Below are 27,349 nucleotides of genomic sequence, written 5' to 3'. Positions count from 1 at the left end.
GATATTTCGCGCACTGTCTTGGATTAGTGCGGACTGTGAATTACACGGTACTTCTGGAAAGTTTATTTCGGCTGCATGGAGAAATTGAAGGTGTCATCGGTGCGCCCCCGCTTGAGAGAGCGATGAGGGAGTGAAGGGAAATTGCATACCATAAATAACATTACTACAATATTAGGCAAGGATGTTTGCCGCCTTCTATGGAGCCCAACCAGGGGACCACAGAGGACGGGAACACGCCAACGGTATATCCCCACTATAACCAAATACATATACCTAAGGCGGGATGCAATGCACAAGGTCAACCCTTACGGCCTGAGAAGTCGGAAGTAAAATGAAAAGAACGAGAGAAAAGGAAAGATTGAAAGTGAAAGAGAACGGCGAACATTGGAGAGAAGGGCAGAAAAAGTCAAGTACCGATTTCCCCCGGGTAGGTCAGTCCGGGGGTGCGGTGTTCGTGAAGCGGAGGCCAATGAGGTGTGTTGTCTCTGCCGAGGGGCCATAAAGGTCTAAACATCCGGCACTGGCTCAACTCCTAGGCTCCCCTTTCCGCCAGACACAGCTACGCGCGGGACGGCCCAATACTCATGTGCTCGGGTAAAGGGGTGTAGCAACACCCCAAACGCCTGCTCACGCTGACGCCCCTCCGGGGTACCAAAACGGGTAGCCAAGATGACCGAAGAGGCATCACGCGCAAGGTCCATGCGGTCGTAGCGTTCTTAATTCCTCCGTGGAAACAGCTTGTAACATCTCACCTCGCTAGCGGGCGCCAATTAAGCAAGGGGGTGGTTGAAAAGTAGTGTTTCTGCAGGGATACGTGCACGACATCACGAGATTGCAGGGTACATAGTGAATTGTTCATGCCTGTGGCACGATCTCATTGTTAACGTCACGAAGTTTCTGTAAAGCCTTATAAGGACCTTTGTAATGCCACAATATTTTTCCTTCCAGCACTGCGGTCAGGTGGGATCACTGACGCGCAGGTAGGTACAATGGCCGTCAGTATACCTTGATCATCCCGCAGCGTTGCACGACGTGATAATAGGGGAGAGAAGGTGAGGTAATGATGATGATTAATATTGTTTATTGGCACACGGGCCAAGAGAGAAGCTGAGAATGGTGCTGAGCGTTCTGTGAGGAGCGGCAGCAAAGAACCCACGTAGAATGCTGAGAGATGCAGAATGACAGGGATAAATGGTTGGTGAACGCGCACAGATTATGTCGACACAACCCCGGTGCGGCTTCGGACCATTGCACCTGATCGACCAGGAACACTGACCCGTGCACCAATGATATGTGGTACTCGGTAGCGACTACCTCCGATTTTTATGATGTGAGAAACACTATGCCAGGAAGCCGCGATGCTTTGGCGCGCGTTTTCAAGTGGTCGCATTAAAGACGATATAATGAATGAGTGGTCGCGCGTTCTAATAATACTGGCACACGAGCGCAGGTACGGAGTCGGCAGCTATTTAACTAAACAAAACGATTCGAGATACAATTTCTTTTTCAAAGTTCAACGACGCAGTTACTGACGATAGAAGCGGCACTGTTGCTCGTACAGGAGGGGTTATCTCAGAATGAATATTTAGTACTCACCAGTCCGAAATGTGTGATGCAGCGACTGTTCCGACGACCATGCCAGCGAGGTAGATGCTCTGGGAAGAAGAGACCATCCACCTGTTGCTGCATACCATGTTCCACTGCAAAAGAAGGGCGCATCGTTTAAAAACACAGGGAGTTTGAGAAGAAGGTTATTCATATGTAACCAAAAATACATTTCTGGCTGTACTGACTGCGTATGCAGCGCCGTGACCCATATCTTTGTCCAGAGCTGTGCGATAAGTGCTTTCCTGATGATGCATGTTTTTTTAATGGCGCCAGGGCCAATTGTTGCCCTGAGAGCGCCAGAACAATGTTCTTAATGCTGCGAGATAATGTTATGTAAGATGGTGTATGTAGCATGGCTGTAAATGGGCCTAAAATTGCCGCAAAATGCCTAGAAACTATGCAATAAAGTATGAGCGTGCACATAGTGAGGCGTTAAATGATTCAGAGTTGACAGTGGTTGGCGATAAAGACGATGAGAACCGTGCCTGTGAATGATCATAGGATGTTCTAAATTGCTGTTCATTTATGCAAGGCTGAATTATCGCTTGGCCTCAGCAATGGGCATACACCTGCCGAAGCAGGTGCACTGAGACGAGCGACACTTGTTAGGTAACAGCAATACGTCTCTTCCATGTAAATGAGCGGGCGGCAAACTAAACATGCGATAGTAGATAGCGGCCCTGTGTAGATATAGTTTGCAATTTGCCAACTTCACCTGATGCATGCCATCACAAGTGGTTCTCTTCCAAGGAACGGCGCAGGATGTAGTATGCGTTGCGTATAAATTCAATTCAAGAAAAATATTTCTTTGTCAGTTTCTAAGTGCTTGTAATCAATTAGGACATGTACCACAGTGAGCATATTCCCAACCCTGCTGCAGCTGAGCGGTTCATTTTCAGTGAGAAGGTAAGAGTGCGTCCAAAGTGCGTGGCCTATTCGTAGTCGGGTGAGTGCCACATTAACTTGACTTACTTTGTTTCCACTGACTCAGTTACCTAATTATTTGGGACTTTACCAAGTACTGTTTATTCAGCGTTTCTTTATCCCACTCTTGTTGCTGCCCGCGGCCCCAGGAGGGACGGATGTAAAATTACGGCCAGCGTGCACATTGCCTTCAATGCGTCTCTGCGCAGGCACCCTAAATAATGTTATGTTGTGATTGGATATATGTGCCCTGCAAAGCTAAGAGTGGAGCCCATTCAGCAGACGTTTTTTGTGCTTCTTTAAGTGTTTCACTCTTCTTCGCACAATTAACGAGTCTGTAAAATTACAGCTCTGTTAATCCTTTGTTTTGTGATGTATTTCACAGTCGACATTATTGCAAAAGCCTTGGCAGGAAAAATACTCATTTGTGGACTGAGAAGTCTTGACAACTCAAACGATGACCGAACCGTGGCAAAGGACACTTTCCCAGGAGATTCAGAAGCGTCCGTATAAAATTCAGGGCAGGGGTATTGCAGGGCAGGGTCTGAAATTGTCCCCCGACAAAAGCGTTGCTACGGCTTTCACGCGGAGGCGTATGGAAAAATACCCACTAGCTAGTGTTGGGTGGCCATACTCTTCCATACGCCAAGACACAAACGTTTCTTGGAGTGACGATCGATAGGCCTCACATAAGGCCTATAGGCCTCAAGTGAAAAAACTGAGTGAGATTTCCTCGGCGTCGCACGTACTCCGATTTTTAGCCGGAGCACAGTGGGGCAGCAACTTTCAATCAATAGCGCTGCTCCGTAAGGCCTATGTCGAGCGAACACACTGTATTACCTCCCAATCCTACACAAAATGTCTCCCACAAGCAAGAGAAACCTTGAGGCAGCACGGAACAACTGCATTCGATTATTTCTTGGCCTTCCGAAGTGGTCGTCCCGCTCAGGAACTGTAGCAGAAGCTGGATGCCCACCTCTTGAAGTGCTATCTTCGCAGGAGACACTTCGGATTCACCTCAGACACGTCATTCATACGAAGAGCCACTTTTTAAAGGATATTTCTAGAACCCGTGCTACACCTAGCTTTGGGCAGGCCGTCGGAAGTATATCTATTTCGATTCCTGCTCAGGCGTCACAAATTATGCCACGAAACATTTTACCATGGACACTGTCACCACTGGAAATCGTGCCATATATCCCAGTACTCAGTGTGAAAAAGAAAATGCCTCAAGCAGCAAATTATCAGACAGCTTTGGAATATATGCACAAAGAATACGCAGCCGCAACGCACATTTAACAGATGGCTCTGCAAGTCCACATAGCGCATCGTGCGGACTTTTTGTGCCCTCTACAGGGCAACGATTCTCATTTAGTTTTGAGCGAGCGACATCATCTACTTCAGCAAAGCTATATGGCATTATGAAGGCCCTTGTGTATGTACTTCGACAGCAGCCGCCAAAGACGGGTGATTTCCACGGATTAAAAAACAGCCCTGCCAAGTATGTAGAAGAGGCACAAGCGATCTAATAACCGACCTGCAGCATTTGACATTGCTTATCTTCACCACAAGGCTAAGATTGCTGGACATTGCATCAAGTTCCAGTGGATACCTGGCCACGCCAGTATTTCGGGAAATGAAAAAGCGGATGAAGCTGCCCGAAAGGGACTCCAATGCCGCAATTTCACAAGGCCGTTTTTTTACCAAAGCCGAGGCTTCAAACATAGCAAAAAATATGCCTATCACAAAAAAGACCACCTCTGGAATCTGTCACTTCACCAAGATAACTTTCTGCGTTATATTGACCCATAAATGAGATCGAAAATTCCACGACCACTTCCTCGACACTTAGAGACATTGTAACATAGTCTTCGACTGCACGTGACCTACACGAACAATTATCTGTACCGCATAGGGCGTACCACTAACCCCTGCTGTGATAACTGTGGCAGTTTAGGGACAACGGCGCACATATCACTAGAATACCCCGCGTACCGCGACGAGAAGCAATTTTGGAGCAACAAATGGACATGAATTGCCACGATCTGTTAACGTTATCCAGCATCTTAGGTCCAAGCCCGACCCTCCAAACAGCGGCAGGTTTTCGATTTATTCTTCAAATACCTGTCAGAAATTGGTCTAATCGGAAAGCTTTAAAGATTCACCTTTTCATATAGAAAAACGTAGATTTACCCGCCAGCTCACCTGAAAATAGTAGTATCAGGTACACTTGCGCATTTTGTATTTATTTTACAGCGTAGCTGTATACTTCTCGTTGGCCGGAAAATTTGGTGGCGTAAATACAAAACGCCAGGTTAACAATTGAAGGCAAGCGGCATATATATATATATATATATATATATATATATATATATATATATTGTCGCGTATACTCTGCCATAGAAAACACGCTGAATAAGAATCCAGGCACGCGTAAGCGGCGACGCGCGATGCCGAGACGAACCTCGTTCTCTTCTTTCTTCACTCCCCTCGCTGTGCCACATCATGTGGCATTATATATATATATATATATATATATATATATATATATATATAGATTGCAATTATGCGCCTAAACCCTTTAGGCTGTGCGCCAATACGACACCACGGATTTCAAATAACTTTTATTGCGATGGCAATCAAATGGACACTCCAAGCGGATTTCTGCCGTCGCCGTGAGGTTCCGTATAAAGTCCAAGGGCGATAAAACCGTCGCTGCGCGCTGTATGCTGTATGCGTGCGTGAAAGCACGCGACGGATGCCCGCTTTCACGGGGAGCGAACACACGGCGCAGAGCAAACGCGACGTCTTCTGTTGCGCGAAATGTCGTGGAGGGATGGGGGGCGACGTCGTGCTGCGGCACCAAATGCGTATCTTGCGACCGGGCGCAAGGGGAACTAGAATCTCACATGCGAAAGGAGGAAAGGGGGAAGGCAGCACGGGAGGGAGGGAGTTGTGGCTTCTGCTCTGCGAGTAAGTGCGTACTTGTACTTAGCGCCGCGGCGGGCGGTTGCGCGCACCGTATCATGAAAGCTATCTGCAACACGGCTCCTACCTTTGTGTGCGCTCTGCTTTCGCCGCTAAGTTTCCGTTGAAGCGATAGACCGCACGAACCTTCGCTCGCTGCTGCTGGCGCGCTTGCTCACGCCAGCGTTTTGACAGTGGTTGTGTGCGGTCATCTAGTTTGGTCTATTCATGTTGGCTTGTGCGAGCTGAAATCATGCGTGTTGATGCAGTTAGTAAGAATGTGTCCAAGTTTATACAGCCGATAAATCTACTATCCTTACTCCGTATAGCTCTCTACTATTTTGCTATCGCAATTGATGCTTCGCCTTTCGGGCAAAACTCTCACTTTTTGTTCGTATTTACGCTGGTGTGGTGCAGTAAGAGAGCTGGAAACTTCTTAAGTTTTGTGTTGAGCTCACTTATAATAATATGCAGCCCATCTATGACTGTAAAAACTTAGTAGGCCTAAGCAGACGCCGTCAAAATTCATGACGTCAAGTCGAGTAGGTGCGGGAACTTCATGGAGGAGTCGCCACAAATGTTGCGTTTTAGCGTCTCTCCTAGCTTACCAAGCTTCACGTTATGAGTGGATTATTGTTGTTGTTGTAAAAGGGTAATTTAGTAATACAGCTCAAGTAATTTTGTTTCTTAGTGCTGGTTTGAGCGGTAGTGACATGATATTTCCGACTTGTCATTTTCGTGCTAAGTCCAGGTTTAGCAAGAAACCCTAGAAATAATACTGCGAAGTCTCGGGGTGCTCACTTTATTTTACTACGATAGCTTTCTAGGAACCAGTTCCAGTTTCACATCGTCTGCTTTAACGCAATACCATGAAAGGCGGCTTAGACCACTTAGGAGTATCGTGTTCTTCTTGACGAAAAATAAGGGCCGATTACGAAGGAAGCCAAGTCTAGCACAACGTCTGGAAGCGCTAGTTGTCACGAGTTAGGAATGCGAGAAACTAGCACAAGACAAGCATGTGGGCAATTATGGCCTAATACTTAGGGCATTGGGCTGCTGTGCTGGAAGACAGAAGCTCGATACCAGCATCCGTCACGTAATTCTTTGTAGCATTATATGCAGACTTCAAGTACCTTGGAGCTACCTGACACAAAACTCGAGGCGTGTTGAGCGCACGCGAGCGCGTCACAGTGTGCGCGAAATCAGAGGTTTTAAGAGGTACGAGGTATACAAAGGTAAGTTTCATAACTGTGAGTGTCCAACGTCGCCAGTGAGGCGCGCGCATCTGCCCGGACGTCACAATCGTCACATTCTAAGTTCGCCGTACTACGTTCTGGCCTAAATTTTATTAGAAAAGAATTATTCTCAAAGGGCGAACGAGAAAAGGAACAATACTTGAGAGTTCTATTTCACTCATTATAGCTGCACTTCAAAGTAGCAACAGCCATTTGAACACGACGTCGAAAGTTGCCGAGAGAAACTAAGTCGAGAGAACTAAAATTCAGGACAATGACAGATGTGATCCGTTCTTACGGGGTCATGTAGAGCTTTCGACATATATTTTTTGAGCTCCTAAGGGATAGCTCTACTTTTGTGGCTTCGTCTGTGAGCTTCGGAACAGAACGCTATAGGTGAAAGTATGACAGCGCTTCTGTACGACAGCGCTGCTGTGTATATATGAGCCAGGAAAACGATGGAACATATTTTTAATAACGCGTATTTCCTTTTTAAACACAAACGAAAGAGGCAAGTAAAATATTACAGGACTCAATGGTACTTAAAAGGCACCTGGGGAATAGCAATATGGAAAATACAGAGATAAGCAATGACCGTAAAATTGGTGGGGAAAGCAGATCTGCCAATCATGAATGAAATATAGAGAAGGTTTAGAAACACTCGGGTAAAGTAAGCTTATAAAGCACCATACCTCTTCAGTGACCGTTTTGCCATATACACTGCGGTCGTAGACCCAGGATTCGCACGGTTCGCTGTCATTGGTTCCAGCTAAGCTGAAACATTGCCCCGTGCTGTTCGTCCATATTTGGTGGCCGCCGCCGCCGCTGTATGACGCCATAGTCTCGTTGACTGCGTCGGCACAGCGGAACTCGACTGCTGACGGTGCCACGAACACTGACATCATCAGGTTCCACGTGACAGGAAGGCCTCGGATAAAGGCGAACACGAAGATGACCACGTGGCATCGGGACAGCTTGTCCAGCACGGTGTCCACTGTGGCGGCAGCCATCTGCAGGCACTGTAACAGACGACGGCAACCTGGGGTTATTTACCATGAATCTAAGGATCGTTGCAAAAGGATTTTTGCATTCCGCCTCATTGGGCCGTGGCCGAACCCGCGAGCTCACCCTTAGCAGAACGCCACCGGCACTGAGTCACAGCGCTGAACTCGTGTACTGCACAGCAACTCATGCGTCGATAGCTGAGGATGTGATTTGCTTCAATACACTTGTTCAGCACTCTGCCTCACACTTCACCTTTAGACCTTCACCATTATGCCTCACGTCACGCGAAGCCACGGTGACAACGCCACTGGATCGGTGGCCGCGACGTTGGAGCGAGGTTTTGCTGCTATACATAGACAAAGTTATAAATCAGTTGTAGATTTCACATAGAGGTAAGCAATAGAAAATAGCACCGGCCGACTTAATAGGAGCGCATATGGACATACAGGATTGACCAGCTCGCCGTTAGTGATGATCGGGGAAGCCGGATCAAGTAAGGTGTAAAAGCGATTCGAGCGCTATTAACACATGACACAGGTGGTATAACAACACAGAGTTAGGTCACAAGGTGCGAAAGATAATGACACTTGCAAAATGTGAAAGCTACAAAAATTCTGAGAATTGTCTACTAATCGTAATCATTGTTTAACTCGACTGTGACTTCGCTTATGCTTGCTTTTCCTTGCTTTTCCTAGCTTATACACGTATACTCATGGCCTTTTCGCTCGCAAAGAATGCTTAGGCTTTAGAAGACCACTGTTACATTTTCTCGCCCTATCCAGCCCCTTTAAAGCTATCGTACTAATTGAGCCTCCGCCTTCACCACCAGTCTCTGTAGCATCTATCGCTGGGAATGAGGAAATAAAAACGATCTCCGCCGGGATTGAACACGGGCCAGCTGCGCGGGAGTCAGCTATTCTACCACTGAGTCACGCCAGCTTTTTTTTTTCATTCGTGGTACTTATTACGAATATAAAACGTCCATGCATAAGATATTTACATAGCGGCCAAAGCAGTCATAGCCGCATCTACAAGCACAAAACAAACACTTCACAGTACAGTTATTACAGTAAACAGTTCTATAAAAGGGAGGCAAAAGGATACACTGCATCAACAAAGGATACCAGCCTGGTTGGAAGTCTCTCTGATCATAAAAGTATTTCAGTTGTGAAATCACCCGAATGAAATGCGACTGCGCAGATACAATTGGTTCTGCATTCCGATCGAACATGCGAGTTTTCACTAAACTGCGCAACGCCATAAGTAGGAGCATGTCAAAAGGCACATCTTCACATTTCGGTGGCATCAGATAGCGTATTGTATGAGGATTTATATGATGATCCCTTTTAAAAGTCCTTTGGGGACCAACCCAAAACAATATGGCGTCTTTGCAATCACTAAAGCAATGTTCTATAGTTTCCGGTACATTACAAAGACGGCAGTTAATCGAATATACAAAAACGCCTTTCATATTATTTCGATAGCAAATATATGGGCACTTCAAGTGGATTTCTGCCGTCGGCCTCGCCGGCGTCGTCGCCGTGAGGTTCCGTATGAAATCCAAGGGCGATAAAATCGTCGCCGCGCGCCGTATATGTGAGTGAAATCGCGCAGGGACCGAGTGCCATCACGGAGAGCGAACGCACGGTGGAGAGCAAACGCGACTTCCGTCACGCGAAAGGCCGTGGGGGTATGGGAGGGAGGGGGGCGACGCTGTGCTGCGGCACAAAATGCGTATCCTGCAACCGTGCGCAGAGAAAACTGGTCACTCAATCCCCCACGCGAAAGGAGGAAAGCGGGAAGGCAGAGCGGTAGGGAGTAGGGGGGGGGGGGCTTTTACTCTGCTAACAACTGTGCTTGTGCTTTGCGCCGGTGCGGGCTGTCGCGCGCCCCGTATCTTGAAAGCGATCTCCACACGGCTCTGACCTTTGTATGCGCTGTGCATTCGTCGCTCAGTTTCCGTTGAAGCGATAGACCATACGTACCTTCGCTCGTTGCGGCGGCTGCGATTGCTGCCAGCGTTTTGACAGTGGTTGTCTATTGTTATCTATTCATGTTTGCTTGTGCGCGCTGACACCACGCTTGTTAACTCAGTTAGTAAGTGAATGTGTCCAAGTTTATGCAGCCTTAAAACTACTATCGCTACTCGGAATAGATCTCTAGTAACTTGCTATCGCAATCGATGCTTCGCCTGTCGGGCGAAGCTGCGACATTTGTAAACCAGGCTTTAACAGGTAACCTTTCAGTATGCACTTTGAAGAAGAATGTTTTCGAGTGTGGAGAAATAGGCATTTTACAGACTAGTGCAAGCACGTCATGTCCAGGTAAGCCGACGTACAGCGATCAGAATAACGGAGGTTTAAAAACACATCAATTAGATCTTTATGGAGAGTTTTCCTTGAGATAGAGAATAAGTACTCATTTGAGGACCTTGCTGCCAGAAAGCGCACTTAACGCATGAATCTCTGCAAATATGGACGTGAAGCAATATTTGCCGAATTGACTAAATTTGGTAAAACGTTGACGAGATGAACTTGCAAGAACGCCCGAAGTAATGGGTGAGAACAGTCTCGCAAAAGTAGAAACGAAACACTAATTGTCTAACGTAAAGGTGAACTAGGCCAAGACTGCCTGCACTAACTGGTCTGAAAATATTATCACGCCTCATTGGCTCATAAGATAATGACCAAATAAAGGTTTCAAAGATTCGATGAAACTGCTGTATGTAAACCCTGGATCAATGAATTATTTGCAGCACGTAGAAGAGTTTTATAGCCAAAAAAATTGCACGCTTTAGCTCTGCCAAAGATTGAGAGATCATGTGGAACGAATGTTTGGGCATAACGCTTTAGGGTTGGTACACGTTCTCTCCAGTAATGTGCACTTGACTTATATGCATCCAATGGAACGCACAGGTATTTTGGTGGCTCACAAGCCTATTCAATACCAGCAAACTGTGTCGGCTTAAAGATCCATGAGCCGAACCAAAGCCCCGAACTTTTAGCACAGTTCATTCGTGCACCAGAGATGGTGCCAAATTATTCTATCTTGGATACCACAGTTCTGATACTGGGTTTGTCCGTACAAAAGAAAGCGAGGTCGTCTGCATATGCCAGCACTTTTACCTCTGTTGCGAAAACACTCCGACCATGAATATTACTAGAGTGAATTATGTTTAAACACAGTGCTTCTAAGAAAACGCCAAAAAGTAATGGCGATATGGGACAACCTTGCTTCACAGATGAACGAATGTGTTGTATTCCGCTTGTTTCGATTTAGAATTGATTCTGACTACTGGCGCCTCGCCGCGCCTAATGTTGTAATCAGCGCGAACGTTGATCCCTTCCCCCTCTTCGAATAAACGGAGTCGTTGTTTGGTCCCCAACAGGAGAAGTCGTCTTGCTTTCTCTGCGCTTAGCGCCCCAACCTTTAGGCCTCACCGCGTAGGTCATGCGGTCCGGCCGCCTCGCCGTGCGAGGCCCCGACACATCGAGGAGACTCGATGCCACATCTTGGCGACTCGGTAATACCACAAAATGCACACAGACTTGGGCAGGTGACCATTAACAATCAAACGACTTTAACAATCGTTATAGCTGTAACGGAATAAAGGAGACTCAGAGACAGCACCCGTTCCTGGGCCAGCTGTTCTATTATCTGTCCACCTCCTCCTCTTCCTCTACTTCGCTCCTCACGCAAGCAGCTGAGCCCCGGTGTCATTCTTCCACATCACACTCGGCCACGCTGCGGACCTCACAAACAAAAAAGAAACGACAGTCAGACTATTCGGCGTAATCTTTTTTTTTTTTTTTTTTTTTTTTTTTGTGAGGCGCGACACGTGCACGGCCAAGTTATTTATTTTCCGCCAGTCGAGTCCAAAACTTGGATCCGACGTGCTAACGCGCCATGTATTATGGCCTACGCGTTTGGTAATGGTGTCGGGCCCCTCGAACTTTGCGAGTAGCTTCTTGCCCGGACAGTTGCCGCCTCTTCGCGCCCGCACCTGGTCTCCGATGTTGTGCGCAGGGGCAGGTCGGCGGAGGCGGTTTTGTTTTTCTTGCACTTTTGTGGCTTTTTCCTTAGCCGCAGCTTTGATCTTCTGGCAGACAACTGTGCGACTGTCAGAGCGTGTGACGCTAACGGGAAAATCTAGCCTGAGGACCTATTTCAGCTGGGGCAGCTTCTGATATACGATTTCATACGGCGTCGCACCAGTAGACGTCTGCAGCGCTGTGTTAACCGCATATCCAGCTGCCGGAAGGTGTACGTCCCAATCGGCCTCTCCTTTCTTTACTGCTTTTGTATATGGAGCGAGTCTTGCCTGAATGCTCTGGTTTGTTCGCTTCAGTAACACCGTTTGCCTGGGGATAAAACGCGGATGTGTAATAATGCTGCACCCCCGCCGTGGAAAGGTACTTTCGTAGTTCCCGGCTGCGAAATGCTGAGGCTGGATCTGATATCAATTTCTCCGGCAAGCCGTGCCTACATTCAAACCTGTGTTTCAGAAAATCGACCAAATGAGTAGATGCCAGGGATGGTACGGCAGTCACTTTCACGTATTTGGACAGATATAGTCGACAGCTACAATGATATAGCGGTTTCCAGCAGTGGAGGTGGGTAGCGGCCCTATGTAGTTGATGCCAACTGTATGAAAGATGTCTTCCGGTATCTCAACAGGTTTTAACAGTCCAGGCTGGCAGCCCGGCAGTCGCTTAAACAGCTGACACGCTTCGCAGTTGGCGACGTAAGAGCGCACATTACTTTGCATCCTCGGCCATCAGAAGCGTTCTTGTAGCTTGCGGAGCGTGGCTCGTTGGCCGATGTGCCCTCCTTCGGGGGTGTCATGAATGGCTCGCAGTATTTCTGTGCGAAAATATTTAGGAACCGCCAGGATATAACATTCTTCCGAACGGTCCTTCTGCCACTGATGACGGTACAGTACACAATTGCTTATTGCAAACATAGAGTTTGTTTTGTGCCAGTTATAGAGACAATAATTGTCACGAAGGCTTTGTCCTCTTGTTGCGCTTTGGTTATGTCTACTTGGGCAAAAAAGATGTGATTTTGCCTGTTGCGTTCCAAGCGTTCGAGGAAGTTGCGTGATAAGGCATCGGCGATGTTATTCACGACCTCGACGCACGTCGAAATCATATTATTGAAGCGTGAAAATCCACCGGGCAAACTTGTGCTTTAGCTGTTGCTTGGAAAACATCCACTTTAACTCAGAATTATCAGTTACCGCGGTGAATCTGCGCCCAAAAAGATAGTGTCGGATTATCCGGAAACCCCCGAAATTCTGGAATTTCTGTGAGAGATGGCGGAGGCAGCGTGGTACGTGCCAATACTGTGGCGACGGAGATGTTGGCGTCTTCGAAGTATTTGGTCATGGCAGCGATTGCCTGCGTGAATACGGCGAGATCGCTGGAAACCGCATTCGAGGTAGAAGTGATGATCTCTGGCGTCGATGGTGAGGTCGCTTGCGGCGCGGTACGCAAAACAAAGCCCAAGGGAAGGTGTACGGCGTCCCTTGCCGCCGAGGTTGTTTCTATACCCACGGCAGTTGAGTCGCTTCCCTGAGCTGTGTGGACGGTTGCAGCAGCGTGCTTACTTGGACAGGAGCGGTAGTGATCTCGGTTGCAGAAGCCAGAGTAGTAGAAGCAGTGGGACGGGGAAGTATGCGTCGGCTCCGCAACACAGTGTTCGAGTGTAGGTTGTCCAGCAGAGGTTCGTTGGTAGGCTGCGCCATTGTAACGGAATAAATGAGACGCAGTGACAGCACCCGTTCCTGGGCCAGCTGCTCTAATCACTGTCCACCTCCTACTCTTCCTCTACCTCGCTCCTTGCGCAAGCAGCCGAGCCCCGGTGTCATTCTTCCACATCACATAGCACAGTTTCACACTTTTAAGTATAACGGAGCCGACGTTAGCATGCTTGACATGAGAAGAGGATGACGGACCCTATAAAAAGCCTTAGCTAAGTCTACTTGGAGCATTCCTAGTTGATCATAACAACTGGAACAATGTTCCAATACAGTACGGGCGATGTGTATGTTTGTTTGTATTGAGCGGCATTTCATACCGCAGGTTTGCTAGCTTGCAGCGGAAAGATGCCCTATAAACGCGTCCTAGCACGCGAAGAGACACGCGATCTGACACGCGCGCCGCCTAGCGTCGATACGTGCACACTATGCATTGCAGCTGCATATTATTAAACCAGGTTGAACCCCATGTGACAGATGTACAGGTAGAGGTACAAGGTAGTTAGAGAAGGTTTGAGGAAGAAAATAAAGTTTAAGGAAATATATGCAAGAATGCTAGAAAAACGACATATAGTGTACCTGATTATATGAAGCTGTCTAGGTGACTATGTCACCGCCGCGTTTCAAAGGGGATGCCAATAAATCATCAACATCAGCAGCAGCAGCAGCAGCATCGTATCATGCCACTTGCCTTGCGATGTGAGATGCGCGCCGCGAAGCGTCTATACGTGCGCCCTTTGCATCGCAGTTGGGCATTATTACACCAGGTGACACGCCATGCAACAGTTGCATAGGTAGCGGTACAAGGTAGACAGAGAAATTCCACCAGGTGTCCCGACATGCATCTATTACATATAGCAGTTACATGCTGCATGTAGCTGGAACTGGCTAACTCAAGCAGGCTAGGTGACTATTTGTGACCACTCCTTTTCGAAGGGGATGCCAATAAACCATCATCATCATCATCAACAGCAACGTACCGTGCCACGGGTCAAGGGATGTGGCATGTGCGCCACGTAGTCTGTATGCCTGTGTTTGCTCTTCAGTACACATTATGGCGCCTCCTCACGAGGCACGAACCTCTGCTGGAGAAGCGGCAACGTCGGGCAACCAGGCAACGTCGGGCTCAGCAGACCTCTGTGCAGTGAGGAGCAGAAACCGCAGCTCGCCGTCGAAGCCGAGTAGACAGTTCAGATCATTCTCGTGAAAACGACGCGAACAGACTTCGCCGCAATGACCCTGAAGTGCGTGGTGCCGAAAATGGAGCTCCTCTGGAGCCGCTCTAACAGCTTACGCTGTGACTGTGATGCGTGTGCCGCGCAGGACTGTGAATTTTCTTTTTTTTTTGCTGACGGACGCGGACACGAAAAATGCTGACCGACTAGAGGCCAACAGCGTCTCTGTAATGATTAAGTCTAGATTGCAGAATAGTGAGCTCGCAAACACGACACAAACTAGAGTCCAAAGCTGCACTCATCGCCCTCTTCCGTGCACCAACTCGGAGATAGCTGGCCGCGCGGGAGATATCTCTGCAACTACACAGCTCGTTGAACGCGGTCAGCCACCCGTTAGGGTAGCTCAATGGCGATGACGCGTTGCTGAGCACGAGGTTGCGGGTTCGAACTATGTCGTGGCAGCCGCATTCTCATGCGGCAGGAACGCGATAACGCTCTGCTACCGTACATAAGGTGCACGTTAAAGAGCCGCGGGTAGTCAAAATTATTCTGGTGCCGCAGCCCTCCCTACGGCGTTTCTCAGAAGCCTCTGTGCAAATTTATAGACGGTAAACCACACTTTTTTTTTCAACGCGGTCCTAGTTCTACAGTTCGGCAGGCGGCGCGCTTTCACTAATATTTTAGTCAAGCTTGTACGCATTCACGCGGGGTTCCGAGTAAATGAAAGTGCGTGCTGGTGTTTATATATATCAATCCACGGCCACTAAAACAGCTTTTTCCTGACCATTCGTTCTTGCTTTCATTGTTTGTTTTTGTTGGAATGTCGTTACCGCTATTCTCCATTGATAATGTAAGTAACGGAACATAGCGAGGAATACAAAAGAGATACATAAAGTTGACGCTCAGAGCGTAGCACTCTGAATGCAGCGACGGCGCCGCCAAGGCGACGCACATCTTCACAAGGCGTCAGCAAGTTCTCACAGGCACTTCGTACTGTTTTTTGTGATGCGCGTACGATATGTGAAAAAGATAGACAACACGAGCGCTGGCTGTCACCACTGCGCACGTGCCGGATACGCTGCACAACGTCCAAGCCGGCACGTGCCCAAAGCCCCGGCACCGTTCTCATGTCCCGAGACGTAAGTGGCCCAAGTCGCAGTCTGCACATTCCGCATCGCTGCCGCAATCAGTTGCCTCGCTGAGCTTTGTCACCACGCTATCGCCATGGGCGCTGCTGCACTTGACAGTGAATGAGCAGTTCGACAGCCTAGCAACAAACGTAAAATGTGCCGTCATTATTTTTTAAGCCTCATCGCTTAGTTGACCATTCTTTCTTGTTGTTCTCTCATGCAATCAGTACATTAAGATGTCTTTTTTTTTTCTTGTTGGCAGAATATTGCGAAGGTTCCGAAAAGCCGTCCCAAAATTGGTCCCAACCCCGCCTAATTAAAAAAAATGGTTTTACGTGCCAAACCTCCCATATCATTGTGACGCACGCCGTAGTGCCCCCGGGGGCTTCAGGTTAATGTCGTCCCACTGGGGTTCTTTAACGCGAGCTTCATTCCGTACACGAGGGTTCAAAAAGCATCTGGGATCGATCGCATGACCACGAGGTCAGCAGAGCGACTCCACAGCCACTAAACCATGGCGGTGGGTTACCTAGGGAATTTAACCTAAGGAATTTCCTCCAGAAAAGAACAAGGACGCATCGACACTGTACAGTTGTCACGGCTATTGTACTACTGTTCGCTGAAAGGTGCGCAACCGTAAGGAACCCCAAAACAATATACCCCCTCTCCTCCGAACAAAGCAAAGACAGCGAAGAGAGCCGTGCGTTGCTAAAGTGGCATTTTTGTGTGCGGCCGCGTAAAAAAAAAACCATGGTCATTATTTTTTTCCGCTTGGTATGTCGGACACCACCGCTCTCGATGTCTTCTCTTTCTGACATCTGAGTAAATTGTAATGACGTGTAGGCTAGGACAAAATCAGTACAATGGATGAATTAATTAATGCAGTGCAGCCATTTTTCATACCAATAAAGCACGATGACCTAATCTATTTAAACTCGCAGCACTTTCTTTTCAACCGCCGGCTTTTCGAGAACGATACGAATGCATTGAACAATAGTCGTTAAAGGAACAGTTTAGGTTATTTAGAAAACAAACGAAGCTTCCATTGCTTGAATATCATGTAAGGTGACCTTCTTCCTTTCTTACTGCGTTGACAAGGCGGACGACGTAGCATGAGCGACCTTTCTGCTACCCTGGCCCGTCCAATTCGTTATTTAATTACTGCGGCGGCACGGTGAAAATATGAACGTGCACGACACGTTGGGGCTTTATTCTTCTGCATTTCATGTGTTGTAGTGAACTGGGCGAGTTGGAACGCGTTCATTGTGCATCAGGACAAACCAACGACACGGACGAGAACCGACGACCCAAGGTCTGTTTTTGAACTGAAACTTTAATGACACGAGTTCGTGTCCTCGCCGGAGCTCTAATAAAAGTTATTTCACTCACTCACTCACTCACTCACACGTGACACAGCGGCACACACCAAAAACGGGTAAACAAACGAACTAAACTGACGACAAAACAAAACAAACCCAATAACAAGTCGTTACATATTATTGAAGTATGCACATTCACCCAGCGATAAAGAGATAGACATTTGACTCACACCGATCTGCTCGTGCCCCGACAAGCATCACCTACCCCACGTGCACGCTGGTCTTTGTGTCTTTTGACGATGTCCGTGTATGTAAAATCCGGTTCGCAAACGCAGGAACAATGACTCTACAAATGGGGAATTTGTGGTCTTTTAGTGAGTTGCAGTGTTAGTTCAGGCGAACATTTGCGCATCGGCCGGGCCAAATGAACACCTTGTCACATGAAAGGGGTACCTTATAAACGACACCAACATCACAAGGCACGAAGCAGGATATTCGTAAACATCCACTAGCCTGATGACATGCCCTGCCTTCAAAGTTTCTTTCATTGGCCGCACAAATATTGCCATGTTTGTTTTCGCTGAAAACAACAGCTCAACATCGTAGTTATATACTGGCAATCTTTTTGAAGCGGTCTGACACAGCGTGTACATCCGATATAACCACATATTTGCGCTTCTAAAGAGCTTGGGCAGGTTCCTCAGGGCACTATTTTTCCGGCGGCTTTTATCCTTTATCGGTGTCCCTTTGTTGCGCTGCTACACAATGAACACTTGAGATACTAGATTAAGCATTACACTGTTGAAGGTAGCCTCGTACAAGTCGCTCCTTTTCACGCGGTATCCACCGAGCTGGCTTTAAAAAAAAAAGCATAGCACAGAAACATGACGCAATGCGTCGCAAAAAGCGCTCCTTTTCACAGTAGAAAAGGCCCACTCACCTCGTTCACGTCGAGCCACAGCCTCGTCGGTGATCGTAAAACAACGTGCGCCGCTGACGACCCCGCCGACAATACGTTTTATGGCTGAGCTGCTTGGGCCGCTTTCTCTGCTGTCGTTTATCTAAACGTTATCGCGAATCCTTGGTTCCTAACAGAGTGGCCCTTGATTCAAAGCTAGCAGAACAGGATGACCTCGCTTCTGTCGTCTCCAGGTCATCTATGGGGACGGGAGTTTGGCTGGCCACCAGGCGAAGAAAAAGTACGAAGTTAGACAATGTGTCACAGGGCATGAGGAGGCACGGAGGCAACGTTGTTTTAAAAAAATGGAAATATGCGAAACCCAGGAATTTCGGTAATCGGTTTAGACAAACCATAACAACTTATCCTGAAGGCTCGCTGCGTCTGTTTATCATAGCTCTGGCTGCTTTGCAAGTGTGTTTATGTGCGTGTGTGACCGCACATAATGTGCGTTTAGGTTGTATTCTTTCGCTTGTTTTATAGATTGCGTTGTGCTGTGTTTGTAGAGCCGTCTCTTGGAACAAAGCATACAGCTATGCTTTAGTGCCTGCAAACAGTCCTGTGCCACCGTTGCAAGAGACCCTGATCGATTGAACGCGGCATTCACCGAAGTGAATGACAGTGAATGAGCAGTTCGACAGCCTAGCAACAAACGTAAAATGTGCCGCCATTATTTTTCAAGCCTCATCGCTTCGTTGACCATTCTTTCTTGTTGTTCTCTCATGCAATCAGTATATTAAGATGTCTTTTTTTTTCTTGTTGGCAGAATATTCGGAAGTTCCGAAAAGCCCTCCGAAAATCGGTCCCAGCCCCGCCTAATTAAAAAAAATGCTTTTACGTGCCAAACCTCCCATATCATTATGACGCACGCCGTAGTGCTCCCGTGGGCTTCAGGTTAATGTCGACCCACTGGGGTTCTTTAACACGAGCTTCATTCCGTACACGAGGGTTCTTGTGTTCCGCTCGCATCAAAAAGCAGCTGGGATCGATCGCATGACCACGAGGTCAGCAGCGCGACGCCATAGCCACTAAACCACGGCGCGGCTCTCGTCGGGCAGAAATTTGGTAACTGGAGCGTTGAGCATGGCAAATAGGAACTAGTAGCGCTGTTACTCGTAACCGCTGAGGCCCGAGAAGTTTTGCATTAGTGTACGAGACCGTATCTTAGGGAACTGTGATGTCGCCGGCAATTTAGGTAGATATACGCGCAGAAAATACCCGGCGGCTCCCGCGCTCCTCAGTGTTACTATTTTTAGGACACAGGGTGTGATAAATTCATTGATGGAGAGGCGCTATTAGCCTTGTGCACGACCGATCCCGGCGCTGCCAACGGCGTTCCGGTAACGTCACTCAGGCCACGCCTTCGCCGCGTGCTATGCTCCGGCTAGACTAGCTGCGTTACCATTCGTTTGTTTACACTCTGACTGCGTGCTCGCGAAGGACGGCGCTCTCAATTTTCTGTCTTCATCTTTTCTCTAGCGTTATTTTGTAATTGCCTGCAGTAGGAAGACAACAAACGTTACGTTATATATTGTGACGTATGTTCACTATAACCACCAGATGTGGCAGCCCTGTGGCTATCTATTGCGGTGCGCTGCTGAGCTGAGCTCACTGATTCGGCCCCGGCCGTAGTGGTCGCATTTTTATAGAGGCCAAATGCGAAAGTGCTCTTCTATACTTAAATTTAGGTGCATGTTAAAGAACCCCAGATGTTCAAAATGAATCCGGGGTCATCCACAACGGCGTGCCTAATAATCAGATTGTGTTTTGGCATGTATAATCTAAGGATATATTCTTTTTTAATGAAATTGTTTTTATTAGCAACAGCCTTTCTGGACAGGGACACGATCTCGTGACTTAATCATAAAAAATAGCGCCGAGCGAGTAAAGGATAGTCTGAGAGTCTACGCAATTTTGGAAATCAATCACTAACGCAGGGCTCATTCGCAAAATTTCGCGTCCATAAAGTGGTATTGTAATTTATTACAAATTTTGCAATTCGCTCATTATTCTAGTCGCTCGGTGCTGCATATATAAGACATTTTTGACAAGAAAAATTTAATTCCACTGACCAGCGGTTTATCTCGAACATTGTAGTAGCACCACGCTTTATAGTGTTTTGCAATCGTTCAGCATGCTATATTACTTATTACTGCTACATTACATATTACTGCTACATTGCTTCAAATAATTATGATGATGAATTTGGTGCTTTGTGACACAAGGGCCAAGTATTGCCAAAGAGCGTCAGGCCACTCCTATGAGCTTATAATGGAGCAATGAATTATGAGATTTGAATGTGGCTTGCCTGTAAAGGGATCATAAAGATAACCCCTGTAGTGTGCGTAATATAAGTATGTAATAAAATTATGGCAATGACCAATGAAGTATACTATAAACACAAAGAAACAATGCGAAGGGATGAAACACTAAAATATGTCAGTGGTAAAACTTTCCAAGAAGCACTACTGCGTTACCAGAGCCTTTGAAACGCAAGGGCTTGGAAGTATGAGCTGCTACCCAAAAGTTCAGGGAATTTTAAAAGCACTGGCAAACTCAGTGCGGTACACATTTCCGCCTCTAGATGTAGCTAGCAGCATGCCTTGCGGATCAGTGTGCTGAACGACTTGCGTCTAAGAAGGTATTGTTTTGCGAAGTGTTGTTTTGCAACGCAATGTTTCACTGATTTGGCGCATTTCTTAGCAACCAATATGACAGACTTCAAGGAGTAAAGGATTTGCATCAAGTTTTCTTTAAACTTGGCAAAACTGCTGCAGAATTTCATCGTATGCTAGAGGACGCTTTTGGTGTCGACATCATAAGCCAAAGTAGGACGTTTTTATGGCATAAACGCTTCAAAGAGGGTGGAATGTGTGTTGACGACGTTGAACGTTCCGGACGCCCGTCAACGAGCACAACCCCGGAAACGATAGCGGAAGTCCGTAAGGCTATCGTTGGAACTCGCAGGCTAACTATAAAGGATGTATGCGACATTGTAGGACAATCGTACGGCACAGTTCAGCAACTTTTGTCAGATGTTTTGAACATGAGGCGCATTTCTGCAAAATTCGTGCCAAGTCTGCTCACTGACGAACAGAATCTGCACCGTGTTTCTGTCCGTACGGAACTGACGCAACAAGTAAGAGACAATCCCACATTCCTCTATAGTGTAATAACCCGGGATGAAACATGGGTTTATGGCTACGTTCCTGCAACCAAACAGCAGTCATCGCAATGGAAGTCGCCAAATTCCCCGCGGCCGAAAAAGGCACGTCAAGTTCTGGCAACGTGAAGTCCATGGTATGGTATGAATAAATTTATTGAGTCCTGAAGGTCAACCGTACGTTGACGCGTGCCTCTCCCACGTAAGGACTGTCATGCCGAGCCCTTCAGCCACATGGCGGGACTTCTGGACTGTCCGTAATTGGTCAGAGAGTGATTCACTGTGTAGCACTTGCCGCCACCATCCTTGTTTCTTGTCGCAGTCTGTGAAGACCGCGGTGCACTGCCACAGCGTGTGGTCAAGAGTAAATATTTCATTGCACTGATTAAAATTGGTTAGAATTTCCAACTCGGGATAGATCCTGTTAATAAAATCTGGACTTGGGTATGTCCTTGTCTGTAGCAAACGTAATGTGACCGTTTGGGCTCGGCAAAGCTTACCGTGTGGCATTGGGTATTCCCGTCTGCTTAAATAATAATGCTTCGTGATTTCGTTATATGTTAATAATTGATCCCTGTGTTCCCCGGGTGAAGTGTAAGTTGCTCGGTCTTGAAGAGCACGGCTAGAAAGTCCTCGTACTGCTTCATTTGCCACCTCATTGAGGTTTCTCCGAGTTCCGTCCACCACCCCCAGATGTGCAGGAAACCAGCGGATTTCGATCCTCTCACTGTTGACCTTGTCTAGTAACCTGGTTGCCATCCGTGTCACATATCCGTTAGTAAAGTTGCGTATGGCTGTTCTAGAGCCACAGTAAATATGTGTCCACCGATTTGCCCGGATGGCTAAGGTGACGGCTACTTGTTCTGCTACTGTTGGGCCCTTGGTATAGACGGTCATGGCATCCCGTAGGCTAACTTGAGTGTCTACAACAACGGAGGTATACGTATCCTTATTTTTAACCCAGGCAACGTCAACGAACAGCGCCTGCTGCTTATGTTGATGTACGTCTTGAAGGAGTGCCTCGGCCCTTGCCTTCCGTCTCTCGAGGTCATGCGTCGGGTGCTTATGTTCCTAGGGAACGGGGTCGTCTTGATTTTTTCTCGTAGTCCCGCTTGCAATTCTGTTCATAATTTTTCTTTGTTGGTGTCCTGTGTTTGTAACTGATCTCAGGGGCCTGCCGGTGTTAAAGGAAATGGGAGTGAAAGACACATGGCAACACAGCAGGAAGATTTTAATTTCACACAAACTCAAAACTCAAACTAAAAACTCATTCAAACTAGCACACACTGAACTAAAACACAATGAGTAAATAATTGTTAACTAATATACAACCTAATCGTCAACAAACAATGAACATGATCTTAAACCCGCCTCCGGTAGCTCTTGCCGTTTCTCGCACGAAAGTCAGGCAACTCTGACCAACGATTATCTCGCCGCTTACATGGAATGTTCTCACGTTTCTTGACGCTGACTCATGGGGCTCTCTTCGTCCAAGCCGCGTCTCGTCTTTTTCGGAGTCGTTGCTCCCGGCGATCTTGACGATGTCGTCGCCTTGGTGGACGCCTGTAACTCGGTCGCTGATGCTGACGTGGCAGAGAGGCCTGACGGACTAGGCCTAACGACGTTCTCGGCCGTTGCCTCCGTCCAGCTCCATTCTCAAATGCCGACATGGCGTTCCGGGGATCATCGAACGCGCTGGTCTGTCGATGAAGGCGGATCCCCTCTGGAGTGCGCGGCCTGCCGTGTGATGCTGCAGCTGGTCCAAGTAGCCTTGCTCGAACGTCTCCGAGGTCGACGGCTGCACCTCGAACTGCCCGCGCCACGGACTCGGCCATACCTACAAGTCTCCCGTCGCCAGTGCGTTGCTGACGATGCGACCTTCCCGGCCCACAGCCACGTCGATAATACCAGCTCAGCCTCGCTTCTGCCTCGACCACACCTCGGGTCACGCGCCTCCCGCGCTTGTGCCGTTCGGAACGCTCCGTGTACATCGTCGTCTTCTTGTCTCTCCGCAGGCGGCCTCTTACATATGACAGTTGGTTTGGTTGTTAGTTTCTACGCCTATTTCTTCAAGTAGCGCCCTCCCAGGTCGTGTCCCCATTAGTCTCTCCTGGTGGTCCACCTGTTGAGCCTCAGCTATCTCTTCTAGTGTGTAATGCAGCCCTAGACGCAATAATCTATCATTGGCCGTGCTGATGGGAAGTCCTAGTGCGGCCATTATAAGTCGTCTGAATAAAGCATTTAGCTTGTTCTTATCAGCCTGTGTCCGTTGTAGCATGCCTGCCACGTACGAGATGTGGCAAAATGCGAATGCATGTACCAATCTTATGGCACTGTCTTCTTTTAGCTCATTATGCTTGTTGGTAATTCTACGCAGAAGCCTAGTGACTTCTGACTTGTTAGAGATATGTTGTATCCTCCTGCAATTAGATCCATTCGCTTCCAGGAGCAGTCCTAGCACTCGAATAGTCTCCACCTGCCTGATTGTTTCTCCATTCTTGGCGTATATGACAATGCGGGGTTCTTGCTCTGGGATATATCCGTTCGGCTTGCGCCCACGCTTACTGCTCCGTAGTACCAATAGTTCTGATTTTTTAGCAGAGCAGTTCAGTCCCATACCCTCCAGTATTGTTTCCACCACATAAATTATTTCCTGTAGTTTGGTCTCTGTTTGTCCCATATTACCTTCAGCACTCCAGATTGTTACATCATCTGCATATATTGCAAAGTGGATCCCCTCAATCTGGTCCCACGATTCCCAAGTTCCAGGGTTGTCGATTGGAGTTCGCCTAACCAGAGACAAGCATAACGGCAACCGAGAAAGGCTTTGACTATATTGTGCAATCGCTCGGATATCCAATATGGCCCTATGTTTATTGAGATCAAAGGCTTTTTCTACATCTAGGCCTAGGAGAGCTCTCGTATGCAGCGGGCTAGCAAGAATAAGGTGATGTTTGAATAAAAGCATTGCATCTTGAGTCGAAAGTTCAGGACGGAATCCGATCACGGTTATACGGAAGAACATTTATGTTCTCTCCATACTTAGTCAGTGTATTAAGTATGACATGCTCCATGGTTTTGCCCAGACATGATGTTAACGTTATGGGTCTTAAGTTATCTAGATTGAGTTGCCTGGTTTGGGAATAATGATTGTGTTAGCAATTCTTCATTCCTTCGGATAATCACCGTTTTTTCAGAGTTCTTTGAAATACTCTGCTAAATACGTTATAGAGTCATCGTCCAGATTTTTCAAAAGCCATTGGAAATGCCATCTGGACCGGCAGCGGATCTACTGTTGAGGTCGTACAGGGCAGCGCGAACTTCGCTTCTCGTGAACGTCTTTATCATAGCTCACAGTCTTCCCCTGTATATTCAGGCTTGGTCTGTACTCTCATTGCTAGTCTTAAGTGGTAAATACTTAGCTGCGAGCCGATCAAGAATGGCCTCGTCCGTTGTGTCCCTGATCTCACGATGGACGAGTCGTGCTACTGCTGTACTCTCTCTATTAGATTTCGTGTCGTTCTCATAGAAGCAAATTGTCTAAGTAAGTTCCAATTTTCCACCTTCGTTTAATTCGGACCATCTATGTATTACAAAGCTCATCCCATTGTGTTGCTGTAAATATCTGGAGTCGTTCCTCAATCTCCCTATTCAACAATGCTATACGCTTCCTGAGTCTCCTGTTCAGCCGTTGCGTTTTCCATCTTTTTAACATAGATTGTTTGGCTTCAATCAAGTGCGCCAGCCTACTGTCCATGATTTCGATATCCTCCTCAGTAGTAATAGCCTTCGTTGCCGCCTTTACATCTTCCCTGAGCTGAGTGGTCCAAGTTTGGAGTGTTTTCTTTTGTCCTGTCTCTGTCTCAGCTCTGCTTTTCCTTGCTTTCCGAAAAAGATCCCAGTCAATGTAGTTAAAGTGCTTTATCTCATTGGAGGGTGCTTCCAATACTATTTGTAATATGTAATGATCACTACCCAGATCAATATTGGAATTATTCCAGCCAGCGTTCGCTAAATTTGATACAAAAGTAAGGTCTGGGGTGGAGTCCCTGCACGCAGATGTACCACACCTAGTGGGATAAGCTGGGTCAGTGATGAGGGAGAGATTAAGATCTGTAGCTAGATGCCAGAGTCCATCCCCTTTCTTAGTATTCCAGCGATATCCCCAGGTTTGATGTGGGGCGTTGAAATCCCCTCCAAAAATGAGTGGAGCGTGCTTAGTAACAGCCATAGTCTTATTAAGAAGTGCCCTGAAACTTTGTTTCGTGTCGCTAGGGCTGCTGTAAACATTGATACAAAAGAGGCTTTGCGGTTTGCCTCTATTCCTTTTCAAAATTATTTCCACAAGTAAGTATTCTAATTTGTTTAGTCCAAGGCGCAAATCATGTTCTATGAATGGTATTTGCTTATGTACGAGCGTGGCTAGCCCCCTACCCGGCTCTTTGCCCTGCATGTCACTTTGTATCCGGATAGGCTGATCTCATCCGCCAAGGTTTCCTGCAGCATAATTATTTTTGGTTTCTCGGAGATGTTTTTATCAACTGCATGAGAGGTGCTTTTTTGTGATGAAATCCTCGGCAATTCCATTGCCACACGGTAAAGCTCCCCCTGCTAGTGCTGGTGCCATCTTTTTGCTGGTGCTTAGAATGCTGGTGACCATATTTTTTTGCGACAGTGGGCCATCCCCCTGTCAGCGAAGGGGGCGATGCAAAAATCTGAGGGGGGGGGGGGGGTACAGGACATCCGGACATCCCCCCTGGTTCCGCGCCTGATGCTACCTGTACAAGCAGGCATGCGATCGTTCGCTGCACCTGACCGGCTTGACTGGGCGGTCTGGTTGCTTAATGTCTCCAAGAACTATTCACACTCTTCTGCGGTACACAACTTCTGCACACAACTTCGGTTCAAAAAATAATGCAAGCCATTCGAAACAACATTTGGAAACCACGGAGGGGGTGATCGGTCACCCGCGCCGTGGCTGTGGCATGGAGCTAGACTTGTTTCGAGGCAGCGTAGCCGTGTACGCAGAAGCGGTTTCAAGGGCACTCGTCATAGTTCAGCTTGAATATTCGGCGGTTGCTTGTACGCGTGATGCAAGCATGCCGCAAAGTACATACAATAAAAATTGGAGCCCCGCAGGGCCGTCTGCGCAAGCAGGCGTTTGGTGTGTTGCGACACCACGCACCCGAGCACACGAGTGCTGGACCCTCCCGCGTCTAACCGTGCGCGGCTTAGCCGTGTCCGGGGAAAACAGAATCCTGGGGGTTGAGCCAATGCTGAGTGCGTTGGACCTTTATGGCCCTCGGCGGAGGGAACCACCCCTTTGGCCTCGGCTTCACGTAGACGCAACCCCCGTACTGACCCACCGAGGGAAATCGGTAGTTGCCTCTTCCTGTCCCCTCTCCAATCGCGTCTTTCCATCTTTCTTTCAATCTTTCCTGTATTCTCCTCTCTTCTATTTACTTCCGACTTTCCAGGCAGCGAGGGTTAACCTTGTGTTGTGCAACCAACCTTGGCTGTACATATTTGGTTATAGCGGCAACGTACAGTTGGCGTCTGCATGACTTGCTTCCTATATGTCCCTGCGGCGTCCCCTTGTTGGGCTCCATGGTGGACGGCTGGCGTTTGTGCCGGAAATTTAGATATACCTATGGATCGTGCTTTCTCCAAACTCCCTGATCGCCCCAGAAACAGGGGCGCACCGAAGATGTTTTTCAAGTTTTTTGGCCACCAAATAGAGAATTTCCCGCGCTACCATGTAGTACACAGTGAAAGACCAGAGAAGACTGTGAGGATTATCTCAACCGTTCCTCGTTTCCAATGTATGACAGAAGCTATAGGCCCAGGCTACAAAGCAACTAAGTTGGCCAGCGGTGACCTCCTCTTGGAGCTCCGCGACAAAAAACAGTATGAAAAGCTGCCTAAACTAGTCTCTTTCGGGCAAATCCCAGTTACGGTCACCCTCACCGTACCATGAACACCATTCGTGGTGTAATCTCAGACCGATGACATGATGGAGCTCACTGAGGAAGAACTTTTTGGAAGGACTCAAAGAACAGAACGTGGTTAACGTAAAGCGAATTAAGATGAGGCGCGATGGAAAGGAA

At 47.6% G+C, this 27,349-nt stretch overlaps 1 protein-coding gene across 1 annotated transcript in view; it reads right to left on the bottom strand.

The window, feature by feature from the left end:
* Positions 1-18,095, bottom strand: part of LOC119433587 (organic cation transporter-like protein) — an 88,100-nt gene extending 70,005 nt beyond the window's left edge. Inside the window, exons 1-3 of the mRNA XM_037700843.2 lie at positions 18,062-18,095; positions 7,427-7,753; positions 1,597-1,700 (exon numbers count right to left, since the gene is read on the bottom strand). Of these exons, the coding sequence (XP_037556771.2) occupies positions 1,597-1,700; positions 7,427-7,744 (422 nt within the window). The 5' untranslated portion in view covers positions 7,745-7,753; positions 18,062-18,095. The remainder of the gene's footprint in view (positions 1-1,596; positions 1,701-7,426; positions 7,754-18,061) is intronic.
* Between the last annotated feature and the right edge of the window lie 9,254 nt (positions 18,096-27,349).

Source organism: Dermacentor silvarum, chromosome 11, assembly GCF_013339745.2.
Source record: "Dermacentor silvarum isolate Dsil-2018 chromosome 11, BIME_Dsil_1.4, whole genome shotgun sequence".
NCBI classification, from domain to species: Eukaryota; Metazoa; Arthropoda; class Arachnida; order Ixodida; family Ixodidae; genus Dermacentor; species Dermacentor silvarum.
Note: the sequence above shows the minus strand (reverse complement) of the source record. Positions and strands in the feature narration are given on the sequence as shown.